Source organism: Lytechinus variegatus, chromosome 14 (genome assembly GCF_018143015.1).
Source record: "Lytechinus variegatus isolate NC3 chromosome 14, Lvar_3.0, whole genome shotgun sequence".
Classification (NCBI taxonomy): Eukaryota; Metazoa; Echinodermata; class Echinoidea; order Temnopleuroida; family Toxopneustidae; genus Lytechinus; species Lytechinus variegatus.
This window is the reverse complement of record NC_054753.1, coordinates 9,165,106-9,184,479: the sequence shown is the minus strand read 5'-3', so window position 1 is coordinate 9,184,479 and position 19,374 is coordinate 9,165,106. Positions and strand designations below refer to the sequence as shown.

Sequence of the window (19,374 nt, the reverse complement as noted above, 5' to 3'; positions counted from 1 at the left end):
AAAACACATGTTAAAAAGAATGTAGTCCTATATATAACAATTTTATGGTTATTTCCGTTTCAGACGTTTACAAAAAAAATAAAATAGGGGCAGGAGCTCCAAGCGCCCCCCCCCCCCCCCCCTCCAAGCTTCCGTGGCTGACAATGTGGTATTTTTTTTTAGCACCAGGAATGATCCACGTATTCCGTCTCCCAGTCCATGATCTTTGGTAAGCCTAATAACCAGTGGCGGCGCCAGACCACGATAGGTTTCTCTGATAGGTAGTTGGTATTATCATTTATCTTTGGGACATACCGTATAACCAGTGGCGGCGCAACGATAGGCTTTAATATTTTGATAGGGGGTAAAATGTGCTGGGTACCGTCATGAACTTGGTATAGAGGCATTTTATATACTGTTCTTTATTTTGTTCCTCGTTTTTCATGTTTCTATCTCCACATTTCACTCAATCCTTTTCATTTCTCTCTCTCTGTGTTTCTTCATCTGCTCATCATTGGGCACACACATTTTTTTTCTTATTTCCTCCAATTTTCTTCAATTCTCTCGCTCTGCTCTTTTGAACCTTTTTGCCGATTGAAAAACCATATCTTAAGTATTAATAGAACCTACCCTTTTTTACCCACTATTTTTTCTTCTTCATGATCAGTATATAACTAAGTAATCAATAAATAATAATCATTTAATAATTGCAACGTTAGTCTTGCAAGTTGGTGTATTCTGTGAACAGATTAATTCATGGATTGAAGAGTAGGTTCACATTTTAACTTTGGGATTGGCTACGAAAATTCTGAGTGTAATAGTAATAAAGACTTTTTGATGCCTTACATTGTATTGTAACAGCGGGACTTTTTGATGAAACCAGAAGCATATTTAAGGTCAGGCTAAAAGTGAACGTCTTTTTGCTTAACTTGTTGCTTTTGGTTCAACAGTATTAGTCACTGCGCGGCGGCTCGAAAATATTGAGCCTTATTTTAAACTCAAGCGCTAGATTTCTCAAACTGGTTGTGATTTTCAAATGCAATACTCCACACAGACATTGCAAGCAAGAGCTCACGATCGCATTAATTACCAAACTTGAACACATATGCAAATTCGGGGTTAACAGCTAGTGTTCCACTATCTTCGACGAATACTTGAAAACATCATTTTGCGACCTTTTTGGGTTATATCAATTGCAAAACTTAAAAAGCTCTTGCTTGTAAGTCGATCTCTCAATTTCAAAAGCACCTACAACATTTAAAACCTCACCACTTTAATGAAAGAAACGTACAAACCATTGCAATTTTAGCATATTTTATAGCGAATATTGTCAATTTTCAAATAATATATTTTCGAGGTAGTAAAAGAATATCGTGAAAGAATTCCAAAATGAGTAAGATGCACGGGGCACCCGTAAGTGATTCTGCAATTAAAGTTCTTTGAAATGCCTTAATTTTTACAAGTGTACTTTATTTTTTATGTAAAAACAAATATACATTATGTTACAAAAATGATACATGGTATACACAAATGAAATCCGCTTGGAGCAAATTTGCAGAAGAGATGACGATCTGCAGATATAGGAAATAAAAAGAGAGGAAGAGAAAAAGTATTTTAAGTTATGTTCATAATACATGGAGATATCTATTGTTTGTATCCGTGACTTTTAACATAGCCTATAGTGACAGTCTCAATGAAAATTTTCATGACAAATGAAACAGAACATGTCGACGACACGAGTCTATATTACATGGAATCATAATAACTTAAAGGGAAATGGAACAAGTGGGCTTGTGTGAAAACAAGAAACTTCAAATAGGATCAAAGGTTCGAGAAATATTGGACAAAACTGGGCAAGTTATGAGCACTGATTTGAATATTGCAATCACTAATGCTATGGACATCCTCCCATTGGCAATGCGACAAAGATGTGTGATGTCACATGTAAACAACCTTCCCTTTAATGGACTAACATACCCTCAAAATATTTCAATATTTCGTCCGGCAAATTGTCAGATCTTACAACCTTCCTTGATTTTGATTGGCCGAGAACTTGTCGGATAGAACGCAAAACACGCTCCCCAGTTCTTCCTTATATTAAGATTTGAAAGGAAACCAAAACCCCAAAAGAGAAGTGATCCCTTTGAAAAGAATAAAATGAGAGGAATAATTAGAACACAAGTTTCTTCAGAATCGGTTATGAAAGGAGCAAGTTATGGAAGTTTGAAAAGTCTTGTACTTTCTATTGGGATCATCAAAAATGCTTCAAAATGGCCGATTTTGTGGACAACTCAATTAGTTTTGTACATAAAATCAAATTTTCCTCATTATCTTTCAAATTGCATTTTGTCTCCTGGGCACAGCATATTCATGGGAAAATATAATTCACGCCACATTTGTCAAGGTCAGGAGAACATGATTTGAAATTGTAAAATAAAGGGGGGGAATCTCAAAATTTGTGTACAAAACAAATGGAGAGTTGTCCACAAAATCAACAATTTTGAAGCACATTTGCCAATTTGAGGATCCCAACAGAAAGTACAAGATTTTGTAAACGTCCTTACTAGCTTATTTTAACAATTCCTCACATTTTACTCTTTCCAATAATATTACTTCTCTTCTTGGGTTTTGGTTTCTTTTCTTAACCATACACATTAAAAACTGGTGTTAACCGGTGTACATAGAGGACCACACCAGTTACTTTACACCGGTGTTAAATTGGTGGTGTTAGTTTTACACCTATGTGTTATTACAACACCTATGGTTGTTACATTTACACTCTTTGGTGTTATGTTCAATCTATAGGGTGTTGTCCTCTATTAACACCAATTGGTGTCAGTTTTAACACCACAGCTTTGACAGTGTATTAGTACGATCACTCACCTTCCCAACGGAAAGAAACTGGTCTAGATGATGACCTAGCACGTACAGTTACCCATAGTACAGGCACAGGCACCTTCACATTTGCAGCCATCGGCACACTTGCATGCAGCATCTGGAAAAAAAGGAGATTTTTTAAAAATCACTCCTTAGATGAATACCATCGCTTGGAGAAGTCTCTGATAATGAAAATGCAGTTAATGGAACACATAACTGTCAGCATGAAAACGATCATCTATATTGTACAGATTCAAAAAGAAAGTTGCTTTTTCGGGGTATAAAAGCTATATTCAAGAGTAGCATTCTAAGATATTGTCACATCGTGGTAGTATAAAAAAAACATGCTGTTGATAAAAGAATAATTATGCCTTTTTATATCCCCCCCCCCCCAAAAAAAAAACATAAAAAAAAACCTGCACAGTATACGGGTTCCGAGACGCATCTTCCATTACCAAACCAAACTAAACTCCGAATTCGCAATATATTTTCAATTATGGATATATGTCGGTATGATTGATCGATATTAGGACCTGTTTCCAACAGCATAATGTTGGCATATTGAACTAGAATCAATTTAGCTATAGGTTTGTTAATTATTCAGCACAAAAATGTATAGGCCTGCACTTTGCTAAGAATGAATTAATTGGCAGGATTTATTGACAATTATGTCCACTCTAAAAATTCGAATGGCAAAATCAACATTTGAAATGTTGGAGTGGCAACCTTTTCCAAAAAAGCTGAATACATTTTAAGTGTTGGGCCAAACCATTTAAAGTGGTAAATGCAACATTTAGAAAATGTCGCCACTCCTCCAACCCTTCAAATGTTTAGTTAACATTTCTATTTTTAGAGTGTCGAATTCGATTGGCGACTCACTTGAACATTTTCCACAGCAAGTTCCATCTCCTTCCTGACAGCATTTTCCTGTGATGCAGCACTCTCCACCCCCGCAGGCACACTCTTTGCCCTCTGGAATAAAAAAAAAGTTTAACATAATAAGTGTCACTTGTGTGGAACTAAAATATATTTCAAAATATCTTATTTTAAGACTGCAAATAAAGCAAAGTATGATAACATTCGTTATCCAATAGTTTACATATTAGATACAACTAAATCACCTTTAGGACAAAAAGATAAGCTCGGCGGAGTATAAACAAAAGCGAAAATTCAACTTCGAATATGAACACTACTTTATTGAAACATTTAAATATTACTGAAGTAACAAAATTAGACTTAATGAAAGGGGTGCAAAAAGTACGATACGCATGGGCGACGCCATATTTCAATAAACTTTTTCGTGTATTCTCACCTCTTTCTATTCATACTTTCTCATCTCATTCTACTTAATTCCCACTAAAAATATCAACAATAGCAATCTATGGTTAGGGACGCTCACGCCCTTCTAGCATGTCTAGCCGTGGTATCATCTCTGGTTATTCAACAACCCCTCGAAGGCAGCGCATGGATTTTGTCCCAATGTCACAATTGGCCTTGCATGGAGATTTGTATATGTGCCCTATATGGAAAGGCGACATTCTCCTTTCAAATTAAAAACAAATGCCGAATGCAGACAATTATATTCAGGTAATATACCACTTGGCGCTGGGCGACATCAAACGCGTCGGGAGATGCGGCACGCGAGCTGAGATTAACCCTCGATTGATCCTCTGTACCGCCCCCTCCGTGGCGCCATTTCAGCATGATCATTAAAACAATATAGTTATTTTATAGACTGAGATGTCTTACCTTGGCAACAGAAACACTTGACGTCGGGTCCAGGCATGATGATGATGTATCGAAACTGGTGATTCTAAGAATAATTAGGTAGTCGTCTTTTAGAGGAGCAGGTTCGGCCAACAGAATGATGAAGACTGGCTTTCCGAGTGGGTTTTATGTCTTTTCATCAAGTTCCGTGTGCAAATCCTTCAGAAATTGTCGGTGCACCCGGCCCAGTTCAGCCCTTGGCCTTGGGGGTGTGGTCAAGGGCGAGTGCTTAAATTTGCACACGTTATTTTTTTAAACCATCAAAATGGGGCGTTTTTGTTTGGAAATTCAGAAGTCGACTTTTGCACGCCGCATCTTTCAGGACGGGGGGGGGGGGTGTTATAGGCGGATGCACGGTCCGCAATGTATAGGCCTACATACCCCCAGCGATTAACGAAAAATTCACGAGCCCTGACGATAATTGGTTTGATAAAAAAAAATTGAGACATTTGATTTTCACGAAAACCCCAACAAAAAATAACAAGCTTCATTTTAAATTTTTCATATTTAAGTTTTTCATGTTTAATTTTTTTTCACATCAAGTAACATAATAAATCATTTAAAGGTCAAGTCCACCCCAAAAAATGTTGATTCGAATTAATAGAGAAAAATCTAACTAGAATAACGCTGATTTTTTTTTCCTCAATGCAAAATTAGAAAGTTAGGGTATTTTTAAGTTTTGCTTATTTTTCACAAAACAGTGATATACACAACTCAGTGACATGCAAATGAGTCTTTCGATGGTGTCCATCACTCACTATTTCTTTTGTTTTTTATTGTTTGAAAGTAACAATAACTAATTTTTTACAGATTTGACAATAAGGACCAGCTTAACTGAACTATATAGTATTCAAAAAGGCTAAATCCACATGTTCAGGGAGGAAATAATCACTGTTTCAATTGAACACAAGGAGAATTAGAATATTTTAGATTTCATATGATAAAATACAAATGAAATAGTGAGTGGATGACGTCATCAGTATCCTCATTTGCAGGATGTGCATATAACTGTTTCGTGAAAATAAGCGAAACTTCAAGATATAATAACTTTCTTATAGTTTACATCCGATTTTGATCAAATTTTCAGCATTACGCTTGTTGGATTTTTCTCTTTTTATTCAAATCAACTTTTTGTTGGGGTCTACTTGTCCTTTAAAATCAGAGGAGTGGCTTTTTCCCTTTTTCGAAAAACACTTTACCTGATTTGATACGTGTGACTTCTATTTTGTATATATGTTTGTTTACGATATACCTCTACTGTTACACAATAATAAACATAATTATGCGTAATACTTATATGTAGGCATATACCTTGTGTTCTAGTTGTAATGGTCTACCGGCAAGAGAACTCTCTATTTAGGAACCATTTTCATATTGGGTATCCCTTAATTGCCATCGGTCGACGGGTCTTTCAACTTTCTACGTGTTTGTATTCTTTTTGCCAGAAATAAAATAAAACAAATTAAAATAAAACAAAATAAATTAAGTCATACATGAATAAACAAATAAATGAATGAATAAATAAATAAATGAACAAACAATTGACCCCCACATGCAACTGATTGAAGAATGGTGAATTAATTTATAGGTTTAAGTGCAAAATAACTTGATTAGGCCTCTTACAAATAAAAAGAAGAAATATCAAAATACCCTATGCAGCAATTTCTTTGACAGTACTTTGCACTCGTCTTTCGACTGCATGAGTAATACCCCGGTCATATTTTGCTCTACGTACGGCGAGTCGAAAACAGCCGTTTTATTCATTTTTATTCAAAGCAGCGATTAATTATGTAGCTAGTACAAAAATGTTAAAACGGCTGTTTTCGACTCGCCGTATGCCATCGTAAAGCAAATGTAACTGATGTATATATGTAGGTTCGATGACCTCACTATTCTGATTTTCTTGATTAAAATACCCTTTGTATATTAAACAAAACACGAAAGCAAAGTCCTACGACTGGAGCAGAGTGGGGAATTTTTCTGTATTGCGTAACATCTTCCGATTAGCCTTTAGCAACAGTTTTGCACTCGTCTTTAATTGCCATCGTCTTTGCACTCGTCTTTAATTGCCATCGTCTTTGCACTCGACTGCCAGAGCAAAGGTTCTGGGACCCCAGTATTATGGTTTTCTGGATGTCCAAATGCCCTTTGTATATAAGCAATTCACGAAAACAAAGAAAAGAGGGGAGCGAACATTTTTAGATTTGTTTTTCTGTATTACGTAATTTATCTTCCGATCAGCTTTCTTCAGCAACAGTTTTGCACTCGATCGACTTTGCCATCGTCTTTGCACTCGACTTTCAGAGCAAATGTCCAGGGACGCCTTTGTTATGGTTCTCTGAATATTATTTCACGAAAACAAGCAGAGATGATTTTTTAGAATATATTTTCTGTATCAATGCCTTGGTCACATTTGCCTTACGGCGGCCGTACGGCGAGTCGAAATCAGCCGTTTTGTTCATTTTCATTCAAACCAACTATATGTATCTGGTACAAATACATTAAAAAGGGCCGTTTTCGACTTGCCTTACGGCCGCCGTAGAGCAAATGTGACCAAGGTATTAGTAACACACGTATCTTCTAATCAACTTGGCTTTTGCAATAGTTTTGCACTCGTTTTTCGACTGCCAGATTAAAGGTTCGATGACCCATCTATTCTGATTTGCTTAATTAAAGGACAAGTCCACCCCAACAAAAACTTGATTTGAATAAAAAGAGAAAAATTCAACAAGCATAACACTAAAAATTTCATCAAAATCGGATATAAAATAAGAAAGTTATGACATTTTAAAGTTTCGCTTATTTTTAACAAAACAGTTATATGAACGAGCCAGTTACATCCAAATGAGAGAGTCAATGATGTCACTCACTCACTATATCTTTTGTTTTTTATTGTTTGAAATATGAAATATTTTGATTTTCTCGTCATTGTCATGTGAAATGAAGATTCATTCCTCCCTGAACACATGGAATTCCATTATTCTAACATTTTTGCTTCAGGCAAGGAGGTCCTAGTCATTAAATTCGTAAAAATTGAAATATTGTATAATTCAAACAATAAAAAACAAAAGAAATAGTGAGTGAGTGACATCATCGACTCTCTCATTTGGATGTAACTGGCTCGTTCATATAACTATTTTGTTAAAAATAAGCGATCAACTTTGAAATGTCATAACTTTCTTATTTTACATCCGATTTTGATGAAATCTTCAGCATTGTTCTTGTCTGAATTTTCTCTATTGATTCAAATCAACATTTTTCTGAGGTGGACTTGATCTCTTGTAAAATACCTGCTGTATATTACTAGTAAACAAAGCACGACAACGAACCTACGAACATAGAGCAGTATGGAGAATTCTTTTCTTTATTGCATAGCATCTTCCGATTAGCTTTTAGCAACAGATTATTTTGCACTCGTCTTTGCGATCGTCTTTGCCATGGTCATGGGCGGAAATCCCTGCGGGGGTGACAGGGGTCGCGTCCTCCTACCCAAAATAGTAGGGGGACACAATATCAATTGTCCCCCTACTATTTTTGGTCTTTTATGATGGAAAGAAATACATCAATAAAAATCGAAATAATACATGCATTTTGGAAGGGAAAATGAAGAAAGGGGGAAAGAAAGAAAGAAAGAAAGAAAGAAAGAAAAAGAATTGAAAAAGGAGGAAAATTGAAAAAGAAAAATTAAAAGGAGGGAGACGAGTGAATAAAATAAGGTCAAGGGAAGACTTGGAAAATGATATGAAAGTATATTTCATGTCACTATACTAAATTTTTGCTTCGCACTCGCATAGCCTGTTCGACGAAATACATATCGTGTTTAATAGGCTAATATGTATCTTAAAATATCAATTTTTGAAATATACATATACGTCGAGATTTTATTACTTTGTTTAATTTACAAATTGATTTTTAAGTGCTTTGTAAAATGTCCGTTCTATTGTGTGAATATCATTTGCAGCTTTTTGTGCTATGCGCTCGCTTTATTTGATTTGCCAAGTATAGGCCTACATATTGTCTCTGTTTACTCCAAAAGATTCTTTATATATTAATTATATAACAAATTACTAAAAATCCCCTTTTAATGACAGTTAATCAAAAATTCCGTCCGTGATTTGCACTGGCACTATTGTTGAAAATATATCAACTCCTAAATGCTAATCATGATTACAAAAGTGTTTAAAATATCCAGTTTTCAGGCCTCAATGTCAACAAAATTTACTCACTCATTATGCTTATAACATTAATGAATACGGTAGATAAAATTTTCATGAATTCGTAATAACAAAACTGTCGCTTTTTCAGAATAGGAATAAGAGGATAGTCATCATTTTCATACGATAACAAAATGTCCTTAGGCCAAGAATGACGAGGTCTCAGGTCAAAATAGTGATTAAAATATCAGCTCGCGCTTCTCACCCGCATCATTTATTAAGTGCTATCCATTTCCACTTCACAATACCCCTACACAGTGCTTTAGATAGTGCTTAAATTCACTTTTTTCATACCTGAAAATCAAGTATTTTTCGCTCGCGCTTCGCTCTTGCATTATTGATTTTCATGATAAAAATGAAATGTATTCAGAATGTCCTGATTCTGCCTAACTCTAAAACACGCACACACATTTTTATTGAGATACGCAGCTTGATCTTTATTCAAAACGTGCTAAAATTATCCAGTTTAAGATCAAAATATTTTTTAAAAAATCTTTTCGCGCTTTGCACTCGCATTATTAATGTAGGAAAAGACCAAATTTCCCATCCCTTTTCATGATTTTACAAAACATGAATAGAGTGTCCCATTGTAAGGTCTGAAATCTCAATTTTTCCGCTCGCGCTTCGCGCTTGCATTAATTGTTTGGTTTTATACCTTTACCGTTGATGATTATAAATAGTGCTTAAAATGTCAACTTTTTAGGTCGGAATGTCAAAAAAATTTCAGCTCGCGCTTCGCGCTCGCATAATTCAATAGTTGAATTATGTATCGTTTTAATGGCTAACTGCAAAACGTCCTTAACTGGTCCCTTACAGATCAAGCCAGAACCGCTCGCAGTAATAATTATTTAGCTACATACGCATCTTGTTCAGGTTAACACACATTGCCCAGAATATTCAATTTTTAGGACAAAATACATGAAATTAAAAAAAAATTCAGCTCGCGCTTCGCACCCGCACTATTTAATTATGGCTTATAAGATCACTACACTTTTTACTGTTTTTTTACAAGTTAGAAATGACTGTTAATACATCGGCGTTTTGCCCCTTTTTACTGTTTTTTTTTACAAGTTAGAAATGACTGTTAATACATCGGCGTTTTGCCCCTACCCCATTTTTTACGACCAAGAAACAAAAAGAGTAAAGGAAAGAAATAAGGGTGAAATATCAAGCCTATTATTTTCCAATTGTCATGTCAAATTCTATCACTAACTTTTATTATTGTGATAAACATTTTGACATTTTTGCTCGCTCGCTTCGCTCGCAACTTCTATAATTTTTACGTGATACGGCGTATCAAGCCCCCTCAAATTTTTTGGCTCATTACGCCACTGGACAACCCCTTCAAAGAAACAAACAAAAATCAACTTTGAGCGGACGATCGGGAAGAATTTATGGGTGAAAAAAAATCGCCCCCCCCCCTATTGGCGGGAGCTGGATCCGCCTCTGGTCCCCCCCCCCCACCTTCGGGGAGAGATTTTCGCCCATGGCCATGTTTGCACTCGAGGTCCAGGGACCCCAGCATTGTTATGGTTCTCTGAACGTCCAAATGCCATTTTTATAAAGCAATTCACGAAAACAAAGAAAATACCAGAGCGATTTTTTTTTATATATCTTTCTTTCTGTATTACGTAACTTTGCGATCAGCTTTTCTTTACCAACAGTTTTGCACTCGTCTTTAATTGCGATCGTCTTTGCACTCGACTACTAGTACCAGAGCAAATTTCCGGGGACCCCAGCGTTGTATTGGTTCTCTGAAAATTAATTCACGGAAACAAGCAGAGCGATTTTTTTTTTAGAATATCTTTCCTGTATTACGTAATTAACACGCTTATCTTCTTTGGCAATAGTTTCGCACTCGTCTGCGCGCTTGTTTTCTTTTTTCCATTAAGACCATTTAAGACCATGCGATGTTCCTGATCTCTTCAGAAGTTTGCTTTCGTGAATCGTTTTTATACAAAGGGCATTCAGAAAACCATAACAAAGGTGTCCCTGGACCTTTGCTCTGGTAGTCGAGTGCAAAGACGGGTGCAAAAGGATCAAAAAAGAAAAGCTGATCGGAAGACAAGTTACGCAGTACAGAAAGGACATATTCTGAATTCTTCACTCTGCTCATCGCATGGTAATTTTCTGAATGTCTAAATGCCCTTTGTGAAATAAACAATTCACGAAAACAAACATATGAAAAAAGCAAAGTGATGAATTAACAATATCGTATTCTATATTACGTAACATATATCTTAAACCAACCTGTCTCTTCTTATCACTCGTCTTTGCACTCCACTGTCCGGTGATCTCACTCTTCTTCACGGGCTCTCGAAAAGCACCCTAAACACGTATTTTCCATATTCTGAAAAATGCACCCCTTAACAAGTATTGGCGTCTCAAACCCTACCTTTAACAAGTATTGAAAACAAAACGATACTCTTGGCAAGTATTCCCTGAAATGAACCCCTAAACAAGTACAGCGATATATTGTTGCCACGGGTCCGTCGGTCGTCGGTTTTACCTTCACACTATTTTGGTTTCGTACCCCACCTTCCGCAACTCGTGCAAATAGGACTCTAAACACGTAGTGTTGAGGCAAAAAGGACATCCTTAAAACATTTTAATTTTGTTTTATCATCCCCGAAAATTTGACCCTAAACACGTAGCTTTCCTAGCGAAATAGATATCCTTTTTTCATTTTGTGTTTTTTTTTACACCCTCATCACGTTACGTACGTAATGTGCCCTATCTTGAAAAAGACATCCCTTTTACGTGGTTTTTTTTTGGTCGCGCATGGTATCCACTCGTCAATGTAATTCCCCCCCTCCCGGGTTTTCTAAATGTCCTTTGTATACAAACAATCACGAAAACAATCCTCTGAAGAGATCAGAGTGAATAATTTGGAAATATCTTTTCTGTATTACGTAATATATTATCTTCTGATCAACTTGTCTTTGGCAAACGTTTTGCACTCGGTCCTAGCCTTTGGTCCTAGCCCTCGTCTTTGCACTCGGTCCTAGCGCTCGTCTTAATTTGCACTTGACTGCTAGAGTATATCGGCAGGTCTAATCAGCTAACATGTCTTACGTAAGTAAACGCAAATTCGGAATTAACCATAGTTATTCGCAGGCAGATTGTAGACAGTCCCAGATATGATATAACGTTAATGCGCTAGCCTATAGGCTAGCCATATAAAAAAAAATCCATGATTTATTGATCGAAATAGACATAAAATGAAATACTCCGAAAATTCCTTTGCCCTTGATCGTGGCCCGGCAGCATCTGTGCAGAGCCATATCGACGAGGCTCTATCCCTTTAATTGTTGAACGCCAAACAGGGTAGCAGCAACTGCCGTCTTTGAACGTCTTTTGGTCTGACGCGGCCGGGGATTGAACCCTAGACATCCCGGTTGTGAGACGGACTCTGTACCAACTAAGACAAGTATTTTTTCCGGTCATTAATGGCAATTTGATAAGTGTTTAAGAATTGGATCTAGATGGGCCGATATATCAAACTAAGCCTAGGGCCAATAATGGTTACGGTACGGCAATTTGAAGGTGCTGATTCATATTCATGGCAACGCAAACGACCACAATTTTGTGAACATGCGTATTCTTATTCAAGTCATGAATATTCAAATTAGCTTCCGGAATTGAGGTAGAAAAAACAATTCTCTGGGGCGCGTCCGGGAGGCCAACACGGCAGTTTGAGGGGGGGGGGGGGTCAAAAACATCCGGCTTCATTCGTAGACTGCCGTGTTGGCAGAGCATTCCGGGGTAGAGTTTCCCTGTTGGTCCGTGCAGCTGTCGTGTTAGGTCGTGGGGTTCTTGTTGACGCCCTGATGATCCATGTAGAAGACTTGCTTGCATGGTGCGTCAGTGTAGATCCGTGTGTAGGGATACCTTGTAGTTGTCTCGAGTACAGTCATGTCAACGCTATCAACGCATAATCCAGGGCAAAAGTCCCGGATCATGCCGGCATTGCCGTGTTGCTTTGGCGTAAATCCGGGGGGATATTATGGAGAGGGGGGATGGCGTGTACAAATAGCCCCCCCCCCCCCACACACACACACACACACTCTCTCTTTATAAGAAAGAAAATATATTTTAATTAATCCGTTTAAAATCTTTAAATATCTGTCATAAACAACCATCATATTTTAGCATTTCTATTTGAAAGTGCGATTGCATTGAAGACCCCAAAAGTGGTTATTTTGGCTTGCTCGCCTTGCTCACTCATATCTTTAAATTTCTGGTAGAAAATGCGATTAAAAACTAGAAAAATTGTTATTTTTGGCTCACAGATCGCTTCGCTCGCTCACAAAATAAATATTAAAATGTGTGTAAGGGGGCCAGTGAGAGTGTGTGCTTATACCTAAGTGTGAGATCGACAGAAAAAAAATCGTCAAAAAAAACAATCATCCCCCCCACACTCCTCCACGCCGATGTCGTGTTGATTCTTGAGGATCCCTGTTTAAATGTGACTGGGTTGTACGCGAGCCTGTCAATGCGTGATATATTATTTACTATTTCATGTGTTGTTATCATTTATAGGGTGGTGGTTGTCCATGAAGCCGGAAGATAGTTTCCTTCGTAGGTTGCAACCCTTGAATGATGTTGGCAAACTACTCACAAAGAAAGCTCGCTTCGGAACATTCAATGAGAAGACTCTAGGTTTCATTCTGGTCAGTCAATCTTACATTCAATTTTTTTTTTATTACTTTTTCTTCTCACTTTAAATCAAGTTACTTCAATTTGACGCAATCAAATTTACAAATTCACTTGAATTCAATTCAAATAATCATTGCAATGGCGGATGAAATACGTCTTACTAATTTTTTTTACCGTAACCTCGAGGAAGTACTCTGAGGTGTGTTTTATATTACTTATGAATTTGACGTCACAATCTTACTGCGCCCTCCCTTAGATGCGTACTTTAATTTTGAGATTTATGATAATTATACGCATCCCTCTCCTCCACATGATGATGTTACATTAATTGATTATTTCAATGATTTAGTAACATCTAAAATAGTCATCCAACCGATCTTTCATGTTTACTTTTAAGGGATATTTAGATCATTAAGTTGTCTTGCTTTTTCATCATTCTTGCATGGCACAAACACACAAATATCATGCCAGACAGTATCTATAAACGTATTCACAGATTAATGACAAAAAATGAAACAATATTTTGTATTCCGATTCATCTCAGTTTAGCAATCATGACCAGCATGTTCTCGCAACAAACCCAGCCCTACTACCGATCCCAGCTCCAATACCAAACACACGGTTGGCAAGGTAACTGGATATAATTATTTACCAAATCACATTTTATTTCATTTTATACAACCGATTTCATTGATAGGTCCTTTTTTCAACATTTAAATGGAGGAGCCGTGGTGTAGTGGTTCTGACTCTCGCCTTGTAAACAGAGGGTCGTGTGTTCGAATCCCACCGCGGTCTGGCGTCCTTTGGCAAGGCGTTAATCCACACTTTGCCACTCTCGACCCAGGTGCTAAATGGGTACCCGGTAGGATGTGAAAGTCATTGTAGCTTGTCCAGTATTGTGTGCGCCTCACAGGCGACTGACTGGAATACTCCCCAGGGAGTGGAGGATGTGCACACATTGTGTGCGGGAATGACTGATTGAATCCGATGACCGGGGTAATAATATATCTGTAAAGCGCTTAGAAACGTCGTTCCGATGGATTAAGCGCTATATAAAAGCGGATTATTATTATTATTATTAAATGACCACAAATGACCTTGATTTTGGTATCAATTGCATTGTGGACCTCATAATACATGAACTATGTATACATAATTGCACGATTGTTTCATGAATATGGAGTACTATATTATGCGTTTCCATAGCAATAAGCCATAGCTGGTCACACCCATAACTTACTAAATGGTCAGCTATCAGCAGGCATCTTCTCGCGAGCGTTTCATCAATATTCTCGTCTGGCAGGTTGTCAGATGTGACAATTTCTTTGATTTTGATTGGCTAACAAGTAACCGTCAAATAAAACAAAACTTGTCCGATAATACGCTTGACAACTTCTTTCATGGAATGCTCGCCTGATGACCAATCTTAATGTATTGGGCAAGTTTGGGGTCGTAAACTGTCGAGGCGTATCATTAACCTGTTTTCCGGGTCAGATTTTAAACTTTTCTTGTACTTATATCCAAAATTATTTTATTTCTTTCTTTGTGTTTTTTATGGGGGTGCTTTTTTTGGGGGTCGTCACTTTTTTAAAAGCTTGGAAATGCCCCCCTTGAGTGGGAATATGTGTACTTATTATGTTAAAGTGTCCTTTTGAAAAAAAAATAAGTTGTACACGTTATAATCAGTGCAATCACGTAACTTGTTTTCATTGCAGTCTCAGTGCATTTCTGGATAATTCATGATCGATGCTGCAAACTGAGTGACATCATAGACTCTCTCATTTGGATGTAACTGGCTCGTTAATATAGCTATTTTGTTAAAAATAAGCGAAACTTTGAAATGACATAACTCTTATTTTACATCCGATTTTGATGAAATTTTCAGCGTTGTGCTTGTCTGATTTTTCTTTATTGATTCAAATCAACAATTTTCTGAGGTGGACTTGACCTTTAAAGGGGAATCCAGCCTTGGCCATTAAATGTTATGTTGGGAAGGAGAAAAATAAATTAAACAGAATGGTGAAAGTTTGAAAGAAATCGGACAAGCAATGAGAAAGTTATAGCTGCTTTAAAATTGAGATCACTAATATTATGTAGATTTCAAATTGGCAACTGTGTAAGTAAATTATGACAAGGGGCAAGGACAACTTTCCCATAGGCCATGTACTTTATTATCAGGGATTTGTGGTTTTCTCCTAAGTACCCATTCCCCTGGGGCAGTAATCTAAATATAACCCAGGTAGTATATTGTAGTATGTCCTCATGAAAGAAAAATAAAATTTGAAATAAAACTTTTGGAAAAAATGACATTTTAGCCATAATATGTATTGGAGTACATGGAAGAGTAGTCCTTGCCTTACATCACTATGACATCCCTTATGCGGCCAATTTGAAGTCTCCATGGGTATAGTGATTACCAATATTTACAACTTTTAAAAATTCATAACTTTCTTGTTGTTTGTCCAATATTGTTCAAACTTTCACCTATCAACTTGTCTGATTTTTCTTTTCCTTATAAAAACAAGTTTTTATTTGGGTTGGATTCCCCTTTAAGTATACTTTCGATGGTTCTCTTTGTTTAGAGCACACCAAGTATTTATGAAGCAGCATGAACGTGAACTGAGGAAGCATCGAATCAAAACCGACGCCATGACTCGTTTTGTCAAAGTTCTGAACGATAACAACCTAGACGGAAACGATAATATCGACATTGGCGAGTTTCGGCGGGCTTGTGCACAGGTCAGAGGGCAAACTTAAATCTCTGAAAAAAAAACTTATCGCACTAAATATGATTTTGGTATTTATAATTTTTTTTTTCTTCAAAATGTTGGCGATTAAATAATATGTGTGCTTCATTGATTAATCATAAGTGTATTATCCCGACGTTAATGATGCTCTCTTCAAAACTCCTCTTAACCTCGTTTTAGGTTTTTTTTTTAAATATTCATCATTTAAAAATAATGAATACTGATAAAGTATAGTTTAAATTAGGTTTTTATGATTTTCTTTAAGGTTCAGTTTAATGAGCAAATTCATCAAATATATTTGGGCCGGGGTAATGTCATGATATATAGGAGTTGAATATGAAGCGATGAGAGGAAGATAAAGCAGTAGTTGTGATACGTGGATAATTATAAGAGAGAGGGGGCGGTTAGCGGAATGGAATGAATATAATCAATATAAATATATTAAAACAACGCATCTGTTGTGTATTTTACATGAAAAAAGTAAAAAATATTACTGCAGATTTCATGGAAATGTAGGTATTTTCAATGTTAAATTACCAAGTCTTGCAGACGACTCATTAAAAGTGCTTTCTTATGATCCGAAATCTTTTATTTTTCGTTGCCATCTCCCTTCAGACCAATGAGTTCACATCATCTCACGCGAGGGCGCTCTTTGGCGATCGTTTGATGTCTGCCACAGAAATGTTTGAGCTTCTAGATATCAATAAGGATGGACGGGTAAAAAAAAACCTTTAAAAGTTCATTTACAAACGAATAACACAATTCAGGTCGTGTGGTCCAGTGGTTAGAGCATTAGACTCATCGCAAGGTTGTGAGTTCAAATCCCTGCATTGTCTCCACTTTGGTTTTAAAAAGGCCCGAGAGTAATATCCGTCGTCTGTAAGGACAGCCACCATGACTGATTAACCTCGACGTAAAATGTTTCCGACGTAATTTTGTTATATACCAGTTTGGCGTTTACCAGCAAAATCTCTGTCCTGCCGAGTTCCTACATGTATAGATTCCATGAACAGAAACAGAAGTTAGAGAAATGCACAATTTTCTTAAACGTGAAGCATATAGGCCTACATGGGTTGTTTCTTCCCTTAAAAGGAGAACGTTTTTATTTTGCTCCTTTTATTCTTCCAGTGTATCGATGAGGAAGTTTCTTTAAGATCGAGTCTCTGGCCTGGTAGCCATTCCGAGTTCAATTTTACTTTCTCAAAAAATAAGAGCGTAAAATATACACCTTCTCCCAAATCAGTATTATGTTGTATACTATTATAGTTCTTCAGTGATTCATGAATTTCTTGATTTCTTCGAAATTATTGAAGTAGTTCACCGATGTTTTCTTCTACTTAAAAGTTAGACTACCACGAATTGATGAACCTGGCCGAGTGGAATGGGGTTGGACTTCAAACACATCTCATTGGGGCTGGGCGGATGGATGTTAAGAATCTTACCGAGCTCATCACTGGCCTCTTCCAGTCCCTCGTGATGAATGTTAAAAGATCCTTCCTAGAGGTGAGTCAGTAGCGTGTTTTCGCTCTTCGACGCACGATGGGTTCACGAACACAGTCAACTTATTGAGAATGTCCGTCTAATGACATTGAACAGCTGGGAGGTCTTTGTCAGAAATTGGTGAACCGGAACTTACAGCAGTTTCGGAGCTGACGAAAATTTGAATATTAGTCCAGTGTCCAGGACGAAACTGCTGATTTGATTCACAAAATTTTTGACAAAAACTTCTTTGGTTTATTTTCTTTTCCATGAAGGGCATTTCACAATACATTTTCTCTGTTCTGGAATACGTCGTGTGCCGTGGGAGTGAAAACTCCTAAGTACCAGACTTGAGCCGTTTCATATAGCTATTCGTAAGTTAGGAGCGACTTTAAGAACGACCTCTGTCCTTTCTTACGCGCTAAACCATCGCCAATTTATTGTACCATTTACCGCAAGAAAGGATCACCAGACTTAAAGTCGCTCTTAACTTACCAACAGCTATATGAAATGGCGCCTGCCCCGTAGCCCGAGTGTGACGGGGGATGGGGATAGGCCATTGAGCGCAATCAGGTGGATTTGAAATCTTGGGAACAGATATTTGATGGCGTATATAGGCCTACCTGACATACACTACGTCGTGTGCAAGCTGAATTTTCTTGCATACTAAATAAAAAAGAGGAATTTCAAGCACCGTTTGAAGTTTTTGGTTTTTCAACATCTAAAAAAAATGGTTGGCTAACAGAGGCGTCGATCAGGGGGAGGGGGTAGTTAGTGGTTGCTATTAATGCACATTATAGGACAGACAATTTATAATATCACAGTATGTGTGGAGGTTGGAACTTCTCCCTCACCACCTAAAAATAAACTTTATTACAAAAAAAAGGTCTGTATTGAGTTTGAAGATCTGAGTATACACATTTTTTAATTCACTTTAGTTTCTTGGATAGATTTCACCCATGATCATTTTCTGGTTATTGACAGAGTGATGACAATGAACGAACAGTCTTGATCAACACTGTTTATATGAAGTGTCTTGACTTCGATGGCGAACCAGAAGATTGGGACTTCCTCGTTGAGGTATTTTAGCTATCCCACCATCCTTTCATTGACTGATCATTTTATATCAATTATCATATATCAGATTTATTTTATCTATTCTTTTATCATCATTCCACACAAACTTCTCGAAGAAAAGTCGAAGGCGGCATATAAATTGCGCTCTTACTAGTTTCGTTTGAATTCTTTAAAAAAGAGAAATATTTACATTACATTGTAATATTCATTTACAAAAATAAAATTCACACACAAGCAAACTCGCACACCAATACAATATAGATCCCCTTGATAAAAAAAATTCGTCAATAAAGGCCGAGGGCTCCTTTTACTCCATTTTCCCCTTTGTATAGAAAATGCGTGTACATATTTGCCCCCCCCCCCCTCCGCTCACACACCATTAGTCAATCTTAGATCCACCACTGGGGGCTACCACTGGGTATCGTTTCTATAAGACTAACAAATGCACCATTTCTATACAAATGTACCATCAGCCAATCAGGTTGGCGAGTTTCGATAGCTTTTAACTATTATTGCGAGTTTGTTATCAATCAAGTTTAATGAAACGGGTCTCGCATCTTCAATCCTGATTAGTA

At 37.1% G+C, this 19,374-nt stretch overlaps 1 protein-coding gene and 1 long non-coding RNA gene across 3 annotated transcripts in view; one reads left to right on the top strand and one right to left on the bottom strand.

The window, feature by feature from the left end:
* The window catches only part of LOC121427507, a 32,062-nt gene that overhangs the window by 11,617 nt on the left and 1,071 nt on the right, over window positions 1-19,374 (top strand). For both annotated transcript variants that reach the window (XM_041623937.1, XM_041623938.1), the window contains 6 exons: window positions 13,380-13,510; window positions 14,041-14,126; window positions 16,079-16,235; window positions 16,859-16,960; window positions 17,588-17,746; window positions 18,707-18,802. In XM_041623937.1, coding sequence (XP_041479871.1) covers window positions 13,380-13,510; window positions 14,041-14,126; window positions 16,079-16,235; window positions 16,859-16,960; window positions 17,588-17,746; window positions 18,707-18,802 — 731 coding nt within the window. The remainder of the gene's footprint in view (window positions 1-13,379; window positions 13,511-14,040; window positions 14,127-16,078; window positions 16,236-16,858; window positions 16,961-17,587; window positions 17,747-18,706; window positions 18,803-19,374) is intronic.
* On the bottom strand, window positions 1,277-4,714 carry LOC121427508. The gene is made up of 4 exons (XR_005971698.1): window positions 4,606-4,714; window positions 3,736-3,828; window positions 2,863-2,974; window positions 1,277-1,550 (listed from the first exon to the last, which is right to left on the bottom strand). It is a non-coding gene; the product is annotated as an uncharacterized LOC121427508 (long non-coding RNA).